A 22,494-nucleotide genomic window follows, 5' to 3' on the forward strand; every position below is an offset into this window, starting at 1 on the left:
CAGTGGCAAGTGATGAGTGGTGGCGTTACCACAATTCACGAACTAGGATGTCGATGGTGGCTGACGGTGGTGGTCTCGGCGGGGGCTTGGCAACGGCAAGGACGTCGCGGGTGGCTCGGGCAGCAGGCTCGCGATGGTGCTTGGTGATGGGACTTGCAGTAAATTCTGCAAAAGAAAAATCGAGCGCGATGGGGCTCACCAAAGGATCGGTTGCGGTGACACTACAAGGGAGACTGTTGTTCGCTGCTTGATGACGACGTGGGCGTCGGGACCTGCAAAGGAAAAACAACCAAGCGAGGTCAACACATCGCCATGCATCCCCAAATTCTCACGATCTCCTTCCTCCTTTTGTCTTATAGCTATGAAGAACTTATGCTCTTGATGAACTTGACCGTGAGTAGGTGTCTGACCGAACTGTCAAACTACACTCACGAACATTACTACTGGATCACCCCCTTCAATATCCAAGGGCAGTGCAATATTTCTTTCTCGACTCCCACTCACGATTTTCTCTATGTTTCTTCGCGTATATCTCTACATGTGGCCGTGTGTATCAATATGTGTGGCCCCCTCTTTTGTCCGTATGCGAGCCAATTTATAGGCGAGGGACTGAATATTTTATTTCATTTTCATGTCAACGGGCACGAAGATTACCTATAACCTCCCGAATGCAATATATATTTTTATTTTCCTCATCTCTTTGAATATTCTCCACCAATTTTTATTGCATATTGCCAAAAATTCAAGATTGTAATAGGATTTTCTCGAATTCCAAATCTTATGAAAATGAACTCGTAATATCTCCTTGTTACACTTGCCATTTCCGAGGATATATGAATAGATTGCATAAAAATACATAAAATCATTTGTCATATCACCAAAAATATCAAATCACCAATTCTTTAATTTTTGGTTATTAGAAAATAACGGGCTATGAACCATCAAGTCAAATCCATCCTGATCCAATGCAAATGCAATAATAATAATAATAAATGTTCCTAAAATTATATGTTATGCAATTTTATTTAATATTTTTGTTTAGGGGTTAAAAATTAATCTCTAATTTTTTATGCAATAAATAAATGACCGGGTCATCAAAATTTAGGCGTCAATATTAACCCTAGTGAGAACGTCCGGTTGACATAGTCGAAAGTATGATTTCTATATGAGGTATTTGGGTGGTCTTGAATCTCTCTCATAGCAAAAGTTAGCTTAAAAAATGAGGTATTTGTTCACATTTATGAACTGACTACCAACCACTTCCACAACTAATGTGGAACAACCTCAACACTTGGAACCACCCGTCTTTGACATCGGCATCAAAATTATTTTCCTATAAGATGAAGAGTCAAGACTAGAACTTTCCATTAAATGACAAAGGTAGAGTCTTGCTTTTTCTTTTTTCTTCTTTTTGTCTATCCTATCTAACTTTAAACTCAATTTCAGACATTTTGCCCTTTGTAGAGCGCGAAAATCTAAGACGTCCTTACCCAAACCCAATTGAGAGGGTGAGGAATCAAACTCTCAACTTTCCCCTTCCTGTGTGGGAAAGGTAACTAGTAGGGCATAATTGTCAGAGTCTCCACCTTGAGTCTCCACCTTGACGAGCTCTAAATGACATCAAGGATATTTTCCCACATGATGCAAAGAAAGAGGAAGATGCCCAGACAAACGGATCGAGACTTTTGGCAAAAGGCCAGAGCCCACGGGCTTTTCTAGGCAAATGACGGAAATTCACACTTCTCTTTCTCTCTCTTGTAATCCTCACATCCTCTTGCCCAATTACTCTACTTTTGAAATTTCTCCAAACCAAGAGCGAAATCACATTCTTTTTGCTTCAATTTTTTCCTCAAATCCAAACTATTTCCCCAAATCCATTCATTTTCAACCCCAAACTCTTAAACCCTAAGTTTCACAGAAATTGTCCATTTCCTCCGAAAATATTGATCAAAAGAGTCAAAGTCCGTCGGCTGCAAGATTTAGATTAAACAAGGAGCAAAGAACAAAATAGATCCAATTAGAGATGTTTAAGAGGTAAATCTTATATTTATCTACTAAATAGGTAATTCAAATGATCATCTTTCTTATTCATTAGTTATCTGCTATCAACATTCTTTTCATATCAAGCATCTATCTTAGCATATGCCGAAATTAGTTGGCTGTGGAAGAGCTCCCTCAAGGACCATTCAGGAAATCTAATCTTTATGCTGAAATTTCAAACCTCACTTTTGTGCATGACCCTGATGTTTGATTTGCTAGTTGCTCTAGCGGATCCACAGGGTCACCATACCCTAGGACTTCCATTGTCTGTGTGAGTAAGACAGAAAGTGCAAGTTCAATACCCTATACCATAAAACAAGAATAATAATAATAATAATTAATTTCATGCCCTCATCAGAACTTAGACTCGCGTCGTACCTAATTCATGAGATTAGTGGAGTATTTTATGGACTTGGGATTTGACCTAATTAAAGTAGGCTTCCTCGTCATTGGAAAAAAAAGGTATGTTTTGAATAAGTTAAACTAAACCGTATTAAATTTCTTGTTGACCTTGGAAATCCAAATAATAACTAGCCCAAACATGGAATCGTTTCTATTTTTTTTTCTCTATTGATAAGTCTCATGTATGAGAGCAGAGTCGTGACTATCTTGAGACCTATCAAACACCTTACAATGTTCCTCGAATTGGTGAAATCCAGACCTGTGCCAGAGGCATTTGCACACAGATAATTATGCTTGCTTTCTCTTACCGAGCAAGGAATTTTTTTCACATCTCGTGATGATACTCTGCGATCTTTGTCACAAATATATTTCTCCATCACTCTTCTTTTCTTTTTCTTTTTTCCTTTTGTGGACAGCAAATCATACAGATTGCAATTAAAAGGCATTAGTTGTCTTCGAACTGATCCAGCAAAATGACATTGTTTGGCATCAGCTTCAAGTTTCCTTTTTTTTTTAACTTCAATTGCTCCTTTCTCTAGCAGGAACACTTCGATAAGTGACATTCACTTCCCTGAAAATTGTGTAGTCTTAAGATCGCCTAACATTACAGAGACCCTCCATCAAACTCGTATGCATTGATTTGTCGTGTCACCAAAAGATATTTCTCGGGGTTTTGGTTTTAATTTGCTTTCCTAAGGTTAATTTTAGTTGTATTAGGCGAAAAAGGAAAAAAAAATCTTTGTAAGTTTGTATTTGATGGGGTAGAAAAGGTGATAGAAGGTCTTTCATCCAAGCAAAATAGTATATGCACGGAACATCAGTCAATTATTGTTTTGATCTCCACATTTTTCAGACATGGAGTTCGTGCATTCTTGATAATTTTTTTTTTTAAAGTAGCATTTTCGCACCTAATTAATAGTTATAAATCATTCTAGCCCTTATTTGATCAGTTAGCTTATGTGGGTTTCATGTATAAAATAATGTTAAGTATAAATTTATTAAATTTATTTGTAAATATATTCGTTAATTACTAAAATTATGTTATTGAGTTAGCAGTTAAAAAGCAGAGTTATGTGTGTAAATTATGTTAGGGTGTAAGCAAGTCAAGCTACCCATAAGCTACTCGAGTTTGACTAGTAGTTCAATTCAGAGATTACTAGAAATTAGCTCGACCTTTGTCGAAGTTGAGTCGAGCTTGAATATTTCTGAGTACTTAAAATCTGGTCAAGCTAATGCTGAAAATACTTACATTACTCAAGCAATTGACTAGCCTAGTTCTTTTTTCTTTTCTTTTCTTTTTGATTGGAAAACAAGCCTAGTTGAGCGGTAGAGAAACTAGAATCTGAGCATGAGGGTGAACAAAGTTCGATTTCCCATATGACATATCGACTAATTGAGCGGAGAGTCAAGTTGAAATTGAGCTTATTGAAGACCAATCCAAGCAACCTCAAGCCAAAAAATCGAGCTCGAGTAGACTTCCTATATCAGGGTCTAAATATCTGAATTGAGTTACACTCAAGTATTCGACTAACTCAATTCTATAGTTGAGGCATAGCACCCAACACATACTTAGTACCCGTTCCCAGTGATTTTTTTTTTTTTTTTGGGTCTAATCCAACCGTATATCTATTTTACAAATCACTATGTCGTTATGTGCTACGTGCAATTTACGAAACTCTACTCCCCTCACTCATGCGTCCCCACCCCAACCTCTCGAGAAGATGGGTAATCAAACTCCCAACCTCTCTAGTAATCTAGACTTTGGCTTTAAGACTCAAATTAACATTTCATTTTGCCATGGTCAACCCGGATGTGTCAAGGCCTATGCTTAACTTGCCAAAATAAGACTGCGAACCCTAGTGGAAAGCCAATCTAACTTTCAACGGGAAAGAAAGATCGTCGCGGGCTGGTGTATGGATGGGAATGACTGGTTGAACCACGGTTTGCGTCACTGAGAAGTATTCTTTCTTTCTCTCTGTCTTTTTGTGCTCTTGGCCATTCCATTCCGTTGGTGAGGTTCAAGGATATTTGCCTCGGTCGGTGGTGTTCGGTCAAATCGAGGACACAGCCATGTGAAAGACAATCGGGGTTATTAATGGGTCAACAAGTCATTTAAAAGACATTATGTGAGGCATAGGTCAACCTAATAGGAGCCATTTTAGGACTGCATCTTGTCATTTCAAACGCAGAAAATTACTATACCTAACTACCCAGCAATAGAAATTTCCCAAGAAATGATGGAGTGTCAACCTTCACCCCCCAAGGTCCCCCTAGTTCCTAGGTGTAATATTTTCTTGAAAATACTTCCGAAATCTTACATCTTAAAGTTCAAATGGAAGAGTTTAAGGACTTAATGAGCTCCGATTATTTTGTGCCTTTGGCCATTCCATTCCGTTAGTGAGGTTCAAGTAGCACTGCCTCAATTGTTGGTGATTGGTCAAATCGAGGAGTCTGCTTGACATAATGAAACATTGGACTGCAATGCTATCCACACATTAGAAAAGACAGGCCCAACAAACTGTTAGCATTTAAATTTTCTGTGAAAAATCTTCGACCAAGCCAAAAGAACGTATTTACATAAACTCTGTTCATCCCACCATATCTCGTAATTTGATGATTAAAGAAAAATTATAATGTTCAAAATGCTTTGTATTCATGTTCTTTGGACTTATGTTGAACCGAATATTAAAGAATAATGTATTACAAAGAATACTAGAGGACAATACTGAGTTAATTTAGATATGTGTCCATAAGTTATGCTAACCGATGTAGCATCCTTTCATTGGATGTTAAATATGACCTGCTTGTTTAAATGTTCACGCAAATCGCATCTCATATTTTTGTTTCCCTACGCATTCAGATGGCAAATTCCCTGGCATCACTTGTGTCGTGACCAAAATTTTGGGTGCACCACTAGCTAAACTCAGCTTGAGCTCTCCCAAACCCATACCAAGTTCTTAACATCCAATATTAATGAATTAAGTAAGGAAATACCAATTTAAATTTGGATAATATCTTTACCTATTTTGTAATATCGTTCCCGAATTTGGACTCGTCGGATGATGGGACCAGCAAAATGGCTCATGGTGGATGATTCACGGTCGATGTGCCTGGCGGTGGGTCAACGAGGTGCCCGTGGGTCGTTAGCGTGTAGCGGTGAGGCTAGGAGGAGAGGAGGTGCCAGACAACGTCGGAATTGATTTGGGATAGGCGAGGACCACCAATTACTCGTTAGTCGCTCGCCTAGAAACCTGCAAAAACCGACGTCGAGAATTTAACAACGAGGTGGCTTTGCTGGTAACGTCAAGCCGTCGAAGGCGCCGCAGGGACGGCAGCTTGAATTGGTGGCAGCTGAAGTCAACTTTTGGCTTTTCCTCCCTAAGCTCGGGCTACCCACTAGCGTGCTGCCAAATTCCAGCCCTTGACGTCCCAAATAATCCCCTTGGTCTTTCACTTGATTTTCTTTGCTTTCTTTGACAAAGAAAATAAAGCAATTCCAACTCCACTGGATACTCCTCCAATCACATGTTCACCGCGCCAAAATTCTTCTTTTTATGTGTTCTTGCACGAGTCCAATAGGGATTGACAGGCGCATGAGTTCCTTAGACGGCAGATTGTGACAGGGACTTGCGACGAGAGACAGCGAATTTGTCTTGTTATCTTGCGTATGCTTCGCGTTGGGGTGCAAGGAGCTTGACCGCGAGGTGGCCGAGATCTGGGACGATCAGAAGGGTCCAGGACAGCAAGATCCGCCGACGGCTGCGTGCGATGGGACTGAGCGCGGTGAAGACTGGTCTGGGTTGCTGCACGACGACGCTGAGCCGCTTCCTCGGGAACCGCCAAAAACCTGCAAGAAAAATCGTCGCCGCCGGGAAGAGCGCTAGCAGATCTCGGTGGCGGTGTGGGAAAGAGGCTGCAAGCACGAGGGCGCAAAGAAAGTGCTCGACCCCAGCACCAGTCGTTGTACAGGAAACACTCGCCCAAGGAAAATGATCCTTCTTTGCTTCCCTTTTCACCTTTTTGGACTCTCTCGTCTGTTTTTCTTCTGTTGTGAAAGTGCGTTCTCTACCTCGAGGGTATGGAATTGACAGAGAGGAGGAAAAAAACAGAGAGCCCCCTCTCTTGGTAAGGGCTAGCCAAGCTCGAGTGAGGGCAACACTAGTGCTCTCTCGGGGCTAGGGAGGATTGCCAAATCTAGACGAGCCTCGCGGATCCTAGGCGAAGGCCAATGAGGCCTCACTTGGGCCTGCAAGACCTTGCTCTAGGCAAGTGATGGTAGAATATGCATCACCGCACCCTCAACCGAGCCTAGCTAGGGTTGTTGGCCCTTCTGACAATGGCCATAGATAGGGTCGTTGGCCCTCGGCCATAGCTAGGGTCGTTGGCCCTTCTGACAATGGCCAATGGAAGCGCCATCGGCCTGCCATTCTCTCTTTTTTCTTTTAGTTTGGTTTCTTTAATAACATTTTAGATTTTTTTAGTTATTTAATATAATTTAAGTAAAGATTTAAATAAAAATAACAAAAATGTTACATCAGTATTTTGTTAGTTATACTTTATAAGTGTTAAGGCTCAATAATTTAGTTTTTAGAAAGACACACAAGAAATAGGTTTGACCGGGGACCTAAATTCAACTATAAATGCATCCGCTTTTTCTACATGTAAGTGCATCTGCTTACGCTTGACTAAAAGAGCTCATTTCTCTCAAGATTTTCCCAATACGCCGATCCCCAGAGCCACCCATCATGGAGGAGCAGGCGGTGGTTCTGTATTCTGCACCGGCCATCGGCCACCTCAGCCCCATGGTGGAGCTGGGCAAGCTTCTCCTCGCCCGCCAACCTTCCCTCTCCATCCACGTCCTCCTCCCCAGCCAAGCCTTCGAAGGCGGCTCCGTCTCCTCCTACATCGCCGCCGTCTCCGCCGCCCACCCTTCCATCACCTTCCACCACCTGCCCCCACCTCCCTCCCTCCCGACTACTCCACCTCCCAGCACCTCGAGACCCTCGCCTTCGAGCTCCTCCGCCTTAACAACCCCAACGTCCACCGCGCCCTCGTCTCCATCTCCGAGACCCACCGCGTCCGGGCCCTCGTCATCGACTTCTTCTGCACCAACGCCCTGTCGGTCGCGCGCGGCCTCGGCATCCCCTGCTACTACTTCTTCAGCTCGTCGGGATGCGGCTTGACCGCCTTCCTCGGCTTGCCCGTCCTCCATAGGACCACCACCAAAAGCTTGAAGGACCTCGCCACCGACACCGTCCTCCGCTTCCCCGGCGCGCCGCCGCTGCTGCCTTCCGACATCGGTGGACTGGCGCAAGACCGCAACGACCGGGCCTACGAGCTCTTGCTGGAGAGCGCGACGAACATGCTGATGGCGTCCGGGATTATAGTGAACACGTTGGAGAAGCTGGAGGAGGAAGCCGTGAAAGCCATCCGGGACGGCAAATGCGTGCCCGACGGGCCGACCCCTCCGCTTTACTGCATCGGGCCCCTGGTCTCGAGCGGGGATGGCGGAAAAGCGGAGAGTGGCGGCGGCCCAGGTAACGACAAGCCGGAGTGCTTGACATGGTTGGACTCGCAGCCGAGAGGAAGCGTCGTGTTCCTGAGCTTCGGGAGCCTCGGGGTGTTCTCCGCCGAGCAGCTGAAGGAGATAGCGACGGGGCTCGAGAGGAGCGGCCACCGGTTCCTATGGGTGGTCCGGAGCCCGGCCACCGGTAACGACCACAAGGCCGTCTCCACGGCGGAGCCGGACCTGGGCGCGCTGCTCCCGGAGGGGTTTCTAGAGCGGACCGCGGGGAGGGGGTTCGTCGTGAAGTCGTGGGCCCCGCAGGTGGCGGTGCTGAACCACGGCGCGACGGGCGGGTTCGTGACCCACTGCGGGTGGAACTCGGTGCTCGAGGCCGTGTGCGCGGGGGTGCCGATGATCGCGTGGCCGCTCTACGCGGAGCAGCGGCAGAACCGGGTGTTCATGGTGAAGGCGATGAGGGTCGCTCTGCCGATGGAGGAGGCGGCGGGGGAGGAGCGGTCGGTGAGCGCGGCGGAGGTGGACCGGCGGGTCCGAGGGCTGATGGGGCCGGAGGGCGAGGCCATCAGGGAGCGGCTGCAGCATCTCAAGAAAGAAACGCAGGCAGCACTGAGTCCTGGCGGATCGGCTCAAGTCGCGTTGGCTGAGTTAGTACAGTCATGGAGCATCGCTTGAGCTTTTGCCTTTTTCCATCGTTTGTTTTTTTTTTTGTGGTCTTTTTCTCTTCTTTGTGTGGTTTAAAAAAAAAAACAAAACTCTGCAAGTTGTCAAAGGCTGCGATAGGCCTGGGATAATATCTATGGAGGGGAAACCCTAGAAAAAATTCTAGTAACTAGACAAATAATAATGGGATTTGATTACCCCGGGCTTACATCTCGAGCTCCCCCAGATTCGGCGAGGCCGATCCTCGCTGGATCTAAGCGAGCTCAAGCTTGCCCAACCAAGGTGAGGCCGACCTCGCGTTGACCGACGAGACCGAGCCTCGCCGGATCTAGGCAAGCTCGAGCTTGCCTAGCCAAGGCGAGGCTACCGGCCAAAAGGAAGAAAAAATAAATGTCGCGACCAAAATTTTCGGGGGTGAACCACATAGGGTTTTGGCTAATGGATTGTTAAGCCTAGACTTAACTCGGGCTCTCTCAAACCCATACTAATTCGCGACTTAGATTTAAATTACTAACATGTAGATAGATTTTAACTAGGAGTCGTCACTAATCTATTTTTGGTGGGTCGATTAGAAACCCTAGTAAAGTAATGGGAGATTTACTTTACTTCTACGAACCAGAGACTAAGGGTACGGGGACTTGGTTACGTTAGATTTCTCTAACACCCTTTCGGTACCTTTCTTTTTATTTTGAAAAATGTTTGGCAAGCAATTTGAATTGATTTTAAATCTATTTCACTAACATGTGAAGTGTTTATGCAGGTGCACAAACCACCAATTTAACACCCAAGAAAGCAATTAAATGATGCAGAATTTACCTCAAAGCAACGAAAGCATCTGGTGTTAAATTAAAATCCACATCAACAATCCTAGATATGGTTTCTAATTAACATGCAATTTCTTTTCTTGTTTTCACTTATTAAATGAAAATATAGTCAATATGCAATGCAATGCTATTAATTTAACATGAAATGATATAGCATAGCAACATAACCTAAACTATATGACATAAATAAGCATGCAGTCTATTATAAAGAAATGTAATAATTAAATATGCAATTTAAATTTACCCAAATGACTTAATTCTAATGACGTGCAATGCAATGCAATGGCGTACATAATTATTTCAATTAAAATGACATGCGACATACAATTTAATATGCGAGCTATATGTCACGCGACATTTATTAAATAACATAATCTAATGACGGGCAATTTCTAATTAAATGGACTTAACAACAATCAATAAATGACGTGCATTTCATGAACCTAATTCTATATGACATGGGCATTTTTATTTTCCTAACAAAACATGCAATTTATCTAGGAGAGATTATCTACCTATAATTGATAAACATGCAACCCTAACATGCAATGACGTGCAAAGAATGCCTTAATTCAACATGATATATGCATGATGATTTTTGTGTTTTTTTTTTTATTAATTTCGAAATTAAAATTTTCACATGCAATTCAAATAATGATAAAACTAACATCCTAAATGAATGTGTTTTTCTTTTGGTTTTCTTTTCCATGATTCAAAATAAAATTCTTATTCTAAATATAAAAGAAAATAACCAAACCAAACCTAATCTTAATTCAACATTTTTTGGATTTTCTTATTTAAAACTCGAAATAAGATTGCAATTTTAACCTAACACAGGAAATATTCTAAAGCAAATCTAATCCTAACTCAAATATTTTTTGAATTTTTTTTTACAAAAATAAGATTGACTCAACCAACTTAACGACAGGAAATCAAACAAGATAAGATTGATATCTAAAAATCGACGAACCATATCTCGCGCATGAGATCGGGTTGGCCAATTTTAAATTAAATCGCGAATCGAATCTCGGGCTTGAGATTGGATTGTCGATTTTTGTAAGGGATTGCGAGTCGGATTTCGGGCGCGAAAATCGGACTGTCAATCCCTCGCTTGAGGGGCACTTTCATGTTGGAACATCAATCATATATTTAGGAATAATCCTACTAAAAAAAAAAAAAAAGGTAAATAAGTGAGAATAACATAATAAAATAAAGTAAAAAGAAAAGAACTACCTAATTGATTTTCTTTTTTTCTTTTTTGTTACACGTGGCTGGTGGTGGGTCAGAAAGACAGCGTCGAGGTCCGATAAAGGGGATCGCCGGCGAGGCAAGGCAGGTGGGCGTTTGGCGCGGGGCAGCGAAGATTGACGCCGGCAAGGGACTTCGATGAAGCAAGGCACTGGCGAGAGGGCGTCACAGGGCGTGGGGCTTGTTGTCGGGCACCGAGGAGACGCGAGCAACAGCGATGTGGGCTCTGGCGGCGTCGGGTCACGGATTGCGAGGGCGGTCTGCTGGTGTCGGTGGACTAGCTGCGGTGGCGATTGGCACAGCGAAGATGGTGTGGCGCAACGATATGGGAGCAGAGGCGAACGGAGCGGGAGTAGCGTCGGTGGTGTTCGGTGATGGCGAGCGAGAGATCTGTAGGTCGCAGGCTTCGTAGGTGTGGCGACCGGCTCGAGCTCGGTTTTGGTGCTCAAGTGAGGATACGAAAGTTATAGCACTTGTAATATCCTTATTCCGATGTTTGTATTACCCAAGCAATAGTTTTAATTAGCCATGATTAAAATGAGTATTGCAATTGACTGAAATAAACGAGACATCAGTTTTAATTAGCCATGATTAAAATGAGTATTGCAATTGACCCTGAAATAAACGAGACATCCAAACTTAGCCAGACATTAGAAAATTGTTAACTTGATGGTAGGTGATGTACTTCAACCAAAAAACTTCCTTATGGATTTTATCAAGCTTTACGCTAACCCCCATCTTGCCCTTGCCCGCGGTGCTCAGCAAAATTCTGACAACACCTTTGGCATGACCAGGCGCTTCCCCAATCATCGTGAACCCCTTGGGATTAGAGGGCACATGATTTCGACACCTCGTTTAAAAGATATCCTTTTGCAGAGTTGAAGTCGCGGACCATGAGTAAGCATATTTGTCACCAAGAAATGTATTTCTCTAGAAAGTTATAGGGTAGATTGTGGCATTATTGCTCTAATTCATGAGAGCTTCCCATTAACACCAAAGTAAGACAATTTGATGCTCTCTAGAAAGAGGTAAGAGCACTTGAAAACGGAAACCTAGGAATTAAAATTTTGGAAAACCAACCTGGTCCACGGGGCCATCTAGTCCGTCCCCGTCATCAGATTGCAACGCCGTATCGGTGAATGCACTATCTTATGTAAATCTTCTTAATTTGAAAGGATATTCAAATTATCTATTGATTTCTAGAAATTACATAAGTCTTGAGAAAATCCAAGAAATTATGTTGTGGAATTGTGAGAATTGGATAAACTTTTTAAATGATCGATATTGAAATTTGGGTAGTAGAAAACAATTTTAATTGTAACTTTTGAACACTTTGGTGCCATGTTTAAAGTACTTGCAATATGAGATTAAAAAAACATATTTATTCAGCAAAGCAAGTATCTTTACAGCCTTAATTGTGTTTTGGGCCAATAGGGTTTTTGGGCCCATGGACCCAAAATCGGCCCTAGAGGACATTTTCAAAATTTTTCACCGGATGGGTTTTAGGCCATAGTGATTTTATGCGGTGAATAGTTTTAAGATGTTGAATAGTAGTTTTAAGATAATTTATCTCTTCAATGTAAAAATTGCATTACATGATTTATGGGAAAATTTTGTCATTTTCAAGAATGTTACATGACGGTTTGTTCCAAGTTGTACCGCTTTGTAAAAAGAATTGAGTTAGTAGACACTTAAATGCCAAGTCGAACAAACCAAGTGCACACATCATGTTCCGATTTCCTTGATGCAAATTCATGGCCCCAAAGTGTTCAAAAAGAAAGTTCAAGCATGTCAGATAGAGAGAGGAGCCCTTTATTGGGTGCTCCAAACATATACCAATCCAGTGCACCTTAATCTTGATCACGTGGATCTCATCGAAAACATACCAAAACCTAAGTCCAAACCAAGATATAGTAAGCTAGGAGTAAGCTAGGAGGCAGTGTGCCAATCCTCGCCGAAAGCTGGAACAAGGGTCATGGGTCGAATCATACTGCTGAAGGGCGAACAAGTGTTGAATAATTTGCTCATGACCAAGTTTCATGCATTTGGCATACTTAAGCTTCCAAGGAGAAAGCAACAAGCCACTTCAAAGAGCAGAATAGTCACCCTACATTCATGGTGGCGACATCAGGGCTTGCTCAAGGCTAACGAGGCTCACCAGATTTGGGTGAGCCTCACCAACCCTAGGCGAGGGCCAACAAGGCCTCGCCCAAGCCCACAAGGCCTTGCCCTAGGCGAGCGATGATCGAGCAAGCATCATCCAAATTTAGGTGCCTTCACCCGAGCCTAGCTAGGGTTCCAACCTTTCAACGATGGCCAAATGGAAATGCCACTAGCCGGTCATTCTCTTTATTTATTTTTCTTTTAGTTTCATTTCTTTAATAAAGTTTTAGTTTTTTTTTTTAGTTTTTAATCTAATTTTAATAAAGAATTTAATAAAAAATAATAAAAATGTCACGTCGTTTTTTCCATTAATCAAATTGACAGTGTTAACTAGAAATGTGCAGTTGGACTAAGTCTACCCAGGAACCAAATTGTCCCACCTAGAAAATAGGTTTAAGAATCGATTCCCATTAAAATCGATTTAGGAACCAATTCCCAAAATTTGAAACCGATTTGAACTAGTTTAGTCCTCAGTTCCGAGTGAATACCACCCAAGAACTTAATCGACCAGACTTGTTTGGGAACCGGTTTTGTAAGCTCAAAAGTCTAAAACTCTATCTTTTTGTAACGTGATTTCTAATATTAAAACTGTAATTTTCCTCTCGCGTGATGCTCCACTTTCGATGTTCCTCTTCCTCGCTCGCTTCCTTCTCTCATTGGCTCACGGTCGCACCGTCCATCACCAACTCATGGTCACTCTATTTCGTCTCATCAATGATGAAGACCTCATCCATAAGCTTGAGAATCTCTTTGGTTTTTCTAGAATATTCTTTCAAATTGAAGCTGGGTTTTTCTTTTTTTCTTGGGGATGTTTTCTCGAGCTGGATTTCTTGTCAAATTGGTGGAAAGTTCACGTTTTTTAAGGATGTTTGGCTAACATGGCAGGGTCAAAGATGCTGACCTTGCACTTGGCATAGTCGATGGGCTAGACCTTGTAGGTGCCGGAGGGGTGGCAAAGAGGTCAAAGGTATTGTAGGAGAGCATGCGGCGGAAGCTCAAGGAGCTACAGTTGTCGTCAATGGCGGAGGGGTAGGGAGGCGGGGATGGGCCTACAAGAGGTGTGGCAAAGGGACAAGGGAAGGAGCAAGAGGGTTAGGGTTAGTAGGTTGAAAACGGCGGTGGTAGTCGTGGCCCACGACGCACCGACACTCTAAGAGCGCCATGTCGTGATGAACACTTCGACACGTGTCCGACACTTTCCGACACCCTCGAAATAATGAATAATATTAATAAATAGTTAATTAATACTTTTAGTATAAATTTATTCTAGGTTTTTTTAATTATTTATTTATTTGTGAGTTTGAATAAAATTAATTTGATGGAAATAATCATAAAAATGATCATTTATTATGTTTATATAAAAATATACATTTAATATACAACGTGTCCCAACATGTCAGAATTATCTATTTTTTGATAAACGACGTTTTGGCGTGTTGTGTTGTATTACGTGTCGCGTGTCAATGTCGGTGCTACTTAGGTCATGGGAACACAAGGAAACCCTAAAGAGTGCATTTGGAGAGAGAGGGAGAGAGATTGCGAAGGGAAATACGAGAAAAAAGAAGGATTATGAGTCATTTTTATCCAAGAATGACTGCCACTTTATTGACCATTTTGGCACCACTAGTCCACACTCCACAGTCATGGGGAGGAAACCAAGAAATCACTCTGAAAATTTGCTTCCAATTGTCTTCTATTGAACTTTGAAAAAAGAACTTTGAATTTATAACATCCCGGGTCTCCACTGTACACATATTGTCCGCTTTGAACACTAAGTCCTCACGGTTTTGTTCCTCTCGAGATAGTTAAATACCCCAAGAAAACGCGTATGTCTGATTAGAGGGGCTAAAAGCGCTTTATAAGTTGGCGGGACTTTCGCAGCGATGTGGGACAAGAGGGACCTCTTCCTTGTGCACGTGTGGGGGCCGAGTGCGTCCACGCTAGTGCGGGGCCCAAGAAGACAATATTATAGCTTGGAAGAGGAAGGCTATGGGATGGCTCTGCCCCTACATAATGCGTTTTAAAGCTGTGAGGGAAAAACGTGGTGGAATGGCGGTTCGTCGCCATTAGAGCGGGTGACCTAAAGTGGACAATATTATACAGTGGAGCCCCGAACATTACAGAATTAGTTTGCAAAGCCTAAGATAGACAAATCAAAATCACTCCGCAGTCATAGGATTTTTACTTTGCCTTATGATGTTTATTTATGGTAATCAATCTTATGAGTCCTTAATTTTCGTTTAGTCAAAAAATTCATGTACTTATTAATTATATATGTTTAATGTTTCAATACAAATTAAGAAGATTATATTGTTTTCTTGCGTATTAATGTAAAATTCAAAACTGCATAGGGTATCAAGCAATTACAAAACAGATTCCAATGGAAATAAAATTGACCCCAGAATCGGACTGAAAAAAGAGAATGGTCCCAAAACAAGGTCAACTTTGAATAGAATCAAGTAATAGGATTAGGTATAGGATCCAAGTCTTGAATCTACCCACACTAGATCCAATCACCCCTAATGTTAACACAAGGACTTTATGGCATTAATTTAATAAATTTTAAACTTAATTATATTTTTTTTTTTTTTATAAATTTTTAGGAGGCGTAATAAATTTTAGAACTTTTAGACAACATATCCCTCCTACAAACTGAAAGACTTCTTAAAAGATCCGAATTTAGTTTTTAAACATATACACATACACAAGAAACAGGTCTGACCCGGTCAACCTAAATTCAACTATAAATTCACCTGCTTTTTTGACATGTAAAATAGATCTGCTTACACTTGACCAAAAGAGCACATATCTCTCGAGATTTTCCCAATCCGCCGATCCCCAGAGCCACCCATCATGGAGGAGCAGGCGGTGGTTCTGTATTCTGCACCGGCCATCGGCCACCTCACCCCCATGGTGGAGCTGGGCAAGCTCCTCCTCACCCGCCATCTTTCCCTCTCCATCCACGTCCTCCTCCCCAGCCAAGCCTACGAAGGCGGCTCCATCTCCTCCTACATCGCCGCCGTCTCTGCCGCCCACCCTTCCATCACCTTCCACCACCTGCCTCCCACTTCCCTCCCTCCCGACTACTCCACCACCTCCCCGCACCTCGAGACCCTCGCCCTCGAGCTCCTCCCGCCTCAACAACCCCAACGTCCACCGCGCCCTCGTCTCCATCTCCGAGACCCACCGCGTCCGGGCCCTCGTCATCGACTTCTTCTGCACCAACGCCCTGTCGGTCGCGCGCGGTCTCGGCATCCCCTGCTACTACTTCTTCAGCTCGTCGGGATGCGGCTTGACCGTCTTCCTCGGCTTGCCCGTCCTCCACAGGACCACCACCAAAAGCTTGAAGGACCTCGACGCCGACACCGTCCTCCGCTTCCCCGGCGCGCCGCCTTTGCTGCCTTCCGACATCCCCGAACTGGTGCAAGACCGCAACGACCGGGCCTACGAGCTCTTGCTGGAGAGCGCGATGAACATGCTGATAGCGTCCGGGATTATATTGAACACGCTGGAGAAGCTCGAGGAGGAAACCGTGAAAGCCATCCGGGACGGCAAATGCGTGTCCGACGGGCCGACCCCTCCGCTTTACTGCATAGGGCCCCTGGTCTCGAGCGGGGATGGCGGAAAAGCCGGGAGCGGCGACGGCCCAGGTAACGACAAGCCGGAGTGCTTGACATGGTTGGACTCGCAGCCGAGAGGAAGCGTCGTGTTCCTGAGCTTCGGGAGCCTCGGGGTGTTCTCCGCCGAGCAGCTGAAGGAGATAGCGACGGGGCTCGAGAGGAGCGGCCACCGGTTCCTATGGGTGATCCGGAGCCCGGCCACCGGCAAGGGCCACAAGGCCGTCTCCACGGCGGAGCCGGACCTGGGGGCGCTTCTCCCGGAGGGGTTCCTGGAGCGGACCGCGGGGAGGGGCATCGTCGTGAAGTCGTGGGCCGCAGGTGGCGGTGTTGAACCACGGCGCGACGGGAGGGTTCGTGACCACTGCGGGTGGAACTCGGTGCTCGAGGCCGTGTGCGCGGGGGTGCCGATGATCGCGTGGCCGCTCTACGCGGAGCAGCGGCAGAACCGGGTGTTCATGGTGGAGGCGATGAGGGTCGCGCTGCCGATGGAGGAGGCGGCGGGGGAGGAGCGGTCGGTGAGCGTGGCGGAGGTGGAGCGGCGGATCCGAGGGCTGATGGGACCGGAGGGCGAGGCCATCAGGGAGCGGATGCAGCATCTCAAGAAGGAAGCGCAGGCGGCGCTCAGTCCCGGCGGGTCGGCTCAGGTCGCGTTGGCTGAGTTAGTACAGTCATGGAACATCGCTTGAGCTTTTTGCCTTTGTCCATTGTTTTTTTTTTTTTTTTGCCATTTTCCATTTGTGTGGTTTTTTTTTAAAAAAAAAAATCTGCTGCGAGTGGTGAAAGGCTAAAGCTGCAATGGGTCCATGAAAATATCTATGGAGGGCACGCTGGAAAACCCTAGAAAAAATTCTAGTAACTAGAAAAAAATAATGGGATTTGATGCTTTGCATCTACCCTATTTTGATTTAATTCTTAAACTACGTGTCACGCGAGACGTGTTCTGGTTTGATTGGTGGGATTCAGTTCGCATATGAAATGTAAGCCCGGCATATGAAAAAAAAAGAAAAAAAAAGCATTTTTCTCTTCGTTGTGTGGTTTTTTATTAGGGAGCGCAGTTACAGTAATCTTGTCGTTACGCTACTGCCGTAGTTCTTTGATATCTTTAGGAACGGCCCTTGTTTCGCCACGTTCAGAAGCCGGCGAATGATGTCATGTGGACAATTTATGGTGTGTTGTTTTTTAGTGAACGAAAGGATGAAGGTCGTACGCATTTTTTATGCCTGGGTTTTGACGAAGTGCATAGGTATCCATCGAGCGTGAAAAAGTCGTTGATGCTCTGAAATCTAAATGACCGAAATCATTTGAATGTCATAATTATTATACACAGCTCATTTCGGTATAATAACTTTTTTTTATCGAGTGTTATATAATTTTTCAATCAATTACTTAAATATCATAATTATTTAAAAATAATCACAATAAGTGATGTGCTCTATCGAATTTTCGGCATTTGAACTTTATGGTAGGTGATGTACTTCAATTGAAAACTTTTTTTATGGTTTTTATCAAGCTTTCTGGTAACCCCTGTCTTGCCCTTGTTGACGGTGATCGGCAAACTTCCGTGGACACTTTTTGACATGACCAAGCACTCCACCAATCATTGGGAACCCTTGGGATTATAGAGCACATGATTTCGATGCCTCGTTCAAAGATATGCTTTTGCAAAGTTGAATTCGCAGACCAATGAGTAAGAATGCTTGTCACCAAAAAATGTATTTCTCTGAAAGTTATGGGGTAGTGGATTGTGGCATTCTTGCTACAATTAATGGGAGCTTCACATGGACATCAAAGTTAGGTAATTTGATGCTCTCTAAAGAGGCGTATGACCGCTTGAAGAAGGCAACCTAGGAACTAAAAGTTTGGAAAACCGACCTGGTCCACGGGGCCGTCTAGTTCGTCTCGTCATTGGATTGCAACACCATTAATTAGTGGTGAGCGCACTATGTTATGCAAGTTTTCTTAATTTGAAAAGATATTCGAATTGTCTGTTGATTTCCAGAAATTATGGAAGTTATGGGAAAATCTAAGAAATCATGTTGTGAAATTGTGAAAATGGCATAAACTGTTTAAATTATCTATATCGAAATTTGGGTAATAGAAAAAAAAAAATTAATTGTAACCTCTGAATACTTTGGTGCCATGTTTAAAGTACTTGCAATATTATATTAAATATATATATAGATAAACATGACAATTTGTTCCAAGTTGCACTGCTTGGTAAAAGAATTTGAGTCATTAGACAATTAAATGCCAAGTCGAACAAGCCGAGTGCACACATCTTGTTCCGATTTCCTTGATGTGAATTCTTGGCCCCAAAGTGTTCGAAAAGAAAGTTCAAGCATGCCAGACAGAGAGAGGAGCACTTTATCAAAACCCAAGATATGGTAAGCTAGGAGGTGCCGATCCTCACTTAAGGCTGGAACAAGGGTCATGGTCGAATCATGCTGCCAGAATTCGAACAAGTGTTTGAATAATTTGCTCATGACAAAGTTCCTTGTTTTTGGCATAGTTAAGCTTCCACAGAAAGCAAGAAGCCACTTCAGAGAGCAGAATACTCACCACCCTCGATTCATGAATTCACAGAATTTAAGAATTAAGCAGCAGCAAAGTCTTTACGAAGTGAAAGCATCCATACCACCGAGGCAAAGAAGCTGACGCCTACCGAGGTTTCTACCACTTTTTACACTTGGGAACAGCCTAAAATTTTCTGCACTGAACAGGTATGAAGAATTTCCTAGGATATAGAGTGCCGCCTGCGTCTCATGGACGATGCGGAAGACTTGGTATCTGCAGGAACCACAGACGTCGGGCTCTGAGAACTCCCGGATGTCTCGAGCTCTTGTGCTCCCCCGTGCCCCTTGCCGATGGGCCACAGTTTATCGAATATCCTCCTCGATCTCGAGGGAAGCAACTGGGCCCCGCTTTGGCTGTTCCTGCTAGATTTCTTGGCCAGCTTCGGTTCTTCTTCCTTCTTCGCCGTTATCAATCTTCATGTGGCTCATCTGTTTCTCGAGCTTCCTGCAACTTTCCGTGGTCATCTTCTCTGATTCCTCGTCGGTGTTCGTCGTGGAGCCACGAAGTGTCTCGCTGAGTGCTGTTGAGGCCTTGAGCCCCTCTGACCTGCTCGAAATAAAGAACTTGGACAACAACCCGAAGTGGGAGACGCTCATTCTGCGCAGCGTGGATGGATGCCTCCATGGTCAGTTTCTTGACGTCCATCAACCCACATATCCTTTTTCTTTCAGATTTTGTCAAGCTCGGATGTTCCTGTGGCCAAAGAAACGTTATTAGAGGTATGCCCTTTCTTTCATATGATTTGGAGTAGGTTCTCCACCAATTTCACTTGCTAAACCAGCAACGACAAGTGCCCTCTCCATGCAAAAAGATCATGTGGTATGCCAAACCTTAAGCATGCAAAGAATGAGCGCTTCAGGTTAATAGTCAAAATCAAAAAACATAAGGTCATTATGAAAAACAAGCGAGAACAACAGCCTGCAGCAGGATTAATAGAGCACAAGATCAGAGAGAGAGAGAGAGAGAGAGAGTATAGCATCTAAAAATAGACCGGGTATGATGAATGCAGGAAATGTTACCTTCAGATATATGTCAATTGATCTGTACAAGGTATCATGAATCGGTCTCGCTGAATCAGGAATTGACTGTGATAACTCGATGAAACTTGATAGTGGCAGATTCGGATCATGTGCTATTTCCATGAGATACCCATCTACCAGTTTACCAACATTTATCAAAGAATCATGCTCCAAAGGATCATGCCATTTCCAACTTCGTTATTCTTGATGCCATAGTCCCTGCCATAATTCCCATGTGATAGATATTGCTTCAGAAGGCACTTCACCAATTCTACATCATATTTTGTGCTATGTGGAGCCCGACAAGGAATTAACAAATCCATCACTGATGCCTCATGCAACATCAGACTAACTCTTTTCACCAATTGTTCCCTTACCAAACCATCTGTTGCCACCAAGGTAGCCATTTTTAGTAGTTTTAGCAAAAAACTACAAGAACCGGAATTAACTTCAGATGGCAACAAAGCAATGATAGTTTCAAGAAGAGATTTGTTTCTGAATTGGTTGGCATCTGAAACCAAAGCATCAACAGAATCCGGCAACCATCTGACAGCATAAGTTCTGAGAGCCTCTCCAATCACACTCGCATCCATCCGTCCTTTTGACTTCACTGTCACGATCCTCGCTTGAACAGATCAATATCCAGCTCACATAGATCTTCCAATCCACCAATCTTTGGGTACAGATTCCATTCTCTCCCGAAACTTTATCCCCTCCTCAACAATTCTATCTGCGAAGCTAATTTGCGATTGTGTGTGTATGACCAATGGACACTTGTAGGATCAATAGAAGTCTTTGAGGCAATAGAATCTATACATCTCCCAACTATCTTGAGGTCATTGGACCATGGAAGTAGAGACCTTGTAGTTTGAAGAACAATGATGGAATCCTTCCAGCTCGAAAGATACTGGAATTGAGAAATACCTCGATTTTGAAAATCAAGTTACCCCTATCAACATCCTCAGTCATCTCAAGGTATTCGGCTGCACTTGAGCAGCCACAACGTCGTAAGCATTAAGAGTAACTGTCATCCCATAACAGAATTTTGCACAAATCTCAAAAGCCTTTGGTCCTCAGGAAATCGACCAAATTAATTTCATCAGAATTCTCCTCATGAGCCTTCTGCACTAACTTCTGCATGCGATAGCTCTTGGATAAGAGAGGGAACTGCGGATGCGTTGAAGAAAATAGATCAGATCAGCTAGAAAAGGAATGTACATGGTTTGTGCATGACAATGGTCTAAAACAAACTTGGGAAAAAAAAAAAAAAATCAGATGAACTTCAAAAGTAATGTAAAAATAATTGATGCCTTCAACTGCTGTACGACATCATGCCTTCATCCTGTTACAGCAGAAGTCAGAAAAATGACAGGCTAAGATCTGTCAATATATTTGAATTGGAGAGTTGGTACTTAGTCTGGTATTGATGCCTTTCTTGGGGAAGGATGTGCATATAATATACTAAGTTAGCTGCAGTGACTAAAAATGAATGAACTAAGATAATAGGATAGACAAATTCACACACTTAAAAATCCTATCGGTAATTGCGGATGTCTATGGTAGCTTTCACAATTTCATGTTCTTACACATCAAATGCAAAAATAAGCATCAAATTGAGATGAGGCAGTGTAATGTCAAAATAAACTAGTCCTACATACAGGGGAGAAAAATAAATGCTGAGATAACATTCTCCAGCACACTAGAGGCAGCATCGAAAGATGCGTTTCCTTACCTTATGAAGGTAGAACTTAACCTCACCAACACATATGGCAATGTCCGTCGCCAGTTCCGCAGATATACCTAAATCAGTACATTTACAATGCTTAGCCAACAAAGAATGTCAATGAATTAAGTGCGATGGAAATCAGCTTCATAGTAACAAAAACAGCAATTAAAAGTCCAACAATCAGCTAGAAGGTTGACTATAACATTGATGCCATTAGGATGAAGGAAGAAACATATCTTTCTAATGAGCACTGTCCAATGTATACATAGGAAAAGGCAATTGACGAAGAAAATATCTGCTTATTTCACATTTACAACTTGTATAAGATAAGTGTTTATTGGTAATATCTGGATCTCTATTAGTGATCACATACTGAGGCTTGATTCAGATATTTAGTCAATGGATCTTGCTAGTCACAAAACAATATAAGTGAACTGGTAGGTTTTATCTTAGTGTGAGATTGGATCACCCATTACACATTTTGTTGCGTTCTTATTTCTCATGGCCCGTCCAAGCATAGACAGTAGTCGTGTTTCAGTCGACCTTTGCAACTCTGCACCTCTGGGTAATGTGTTGCGTCTCATTTCAAATCATTCCAATTCGAATAGTCACACTTTACTGCCATAATTCGAGAGAAACCGCCACCAAACCGAGTTACCTCTGGGTCACAATTCCTCTTGCAAAAGTGGAACCA

The 22,494-nt window shown here is 43.2% G+C and overlaps 1 protein-coding gene and 2 pseudogenes across 1 annotated transcript; 2 read left to right on the forward strand and 1 right to left on the reverse strand.

Annotated features, from left to right (window-relative positions):
• The first annotated feature begins 7,128 nt into the window (after nt 1–7,128).
• LOC120293001 lies at nt 7,129–8,791 on the forward strand (annotated as a pseudogene).
• Nucleotides 8,792–10,915: 2,124 nt separating this feature from the next.
• On the forward strand, nt 10,916–17,454 carry LOC104437110 (UDP-glycosyltransferase 88B1). Its single transcript, XM_010049996.3, is given in 4 exon segments — nt 10,916–11,090; nt 15,639–16,791; nt 16,793–16,836; nt 16,839–17,454. Coding segments are annotated over 4 exon segments (1,701 nt in total). The 3' UTR covers nt 17,168–17,454.
• A 1,707-nt stretch (nt 17,455–19,161) lies between these two features.
• Nucleotides 19,162–21,867, reverse strand: LOC120292736 (annotated as a pseudogene).
• Nucleotides 21,868–22,494: the final 627 nt, after the last annotated feature.

The sequence above is a fragment of the Eucalyptus grandis genome, chromosome 4 (assembly GCF_016545825.1).
Source record: "Eucalyptus grandis isolate ANBG69807.140 chromosome 4, ASM1654582v1, whole genome shotgun sequence".
In the NCBI taxonomy this organism is placed as follows: domain Eukaryota; kingdom Viridiplantae; phylum Streptophyta; class Magnoliopsida; order Myrtales; family Myrtaceae; genus Eucalyptus; species Eucalyptus grandis.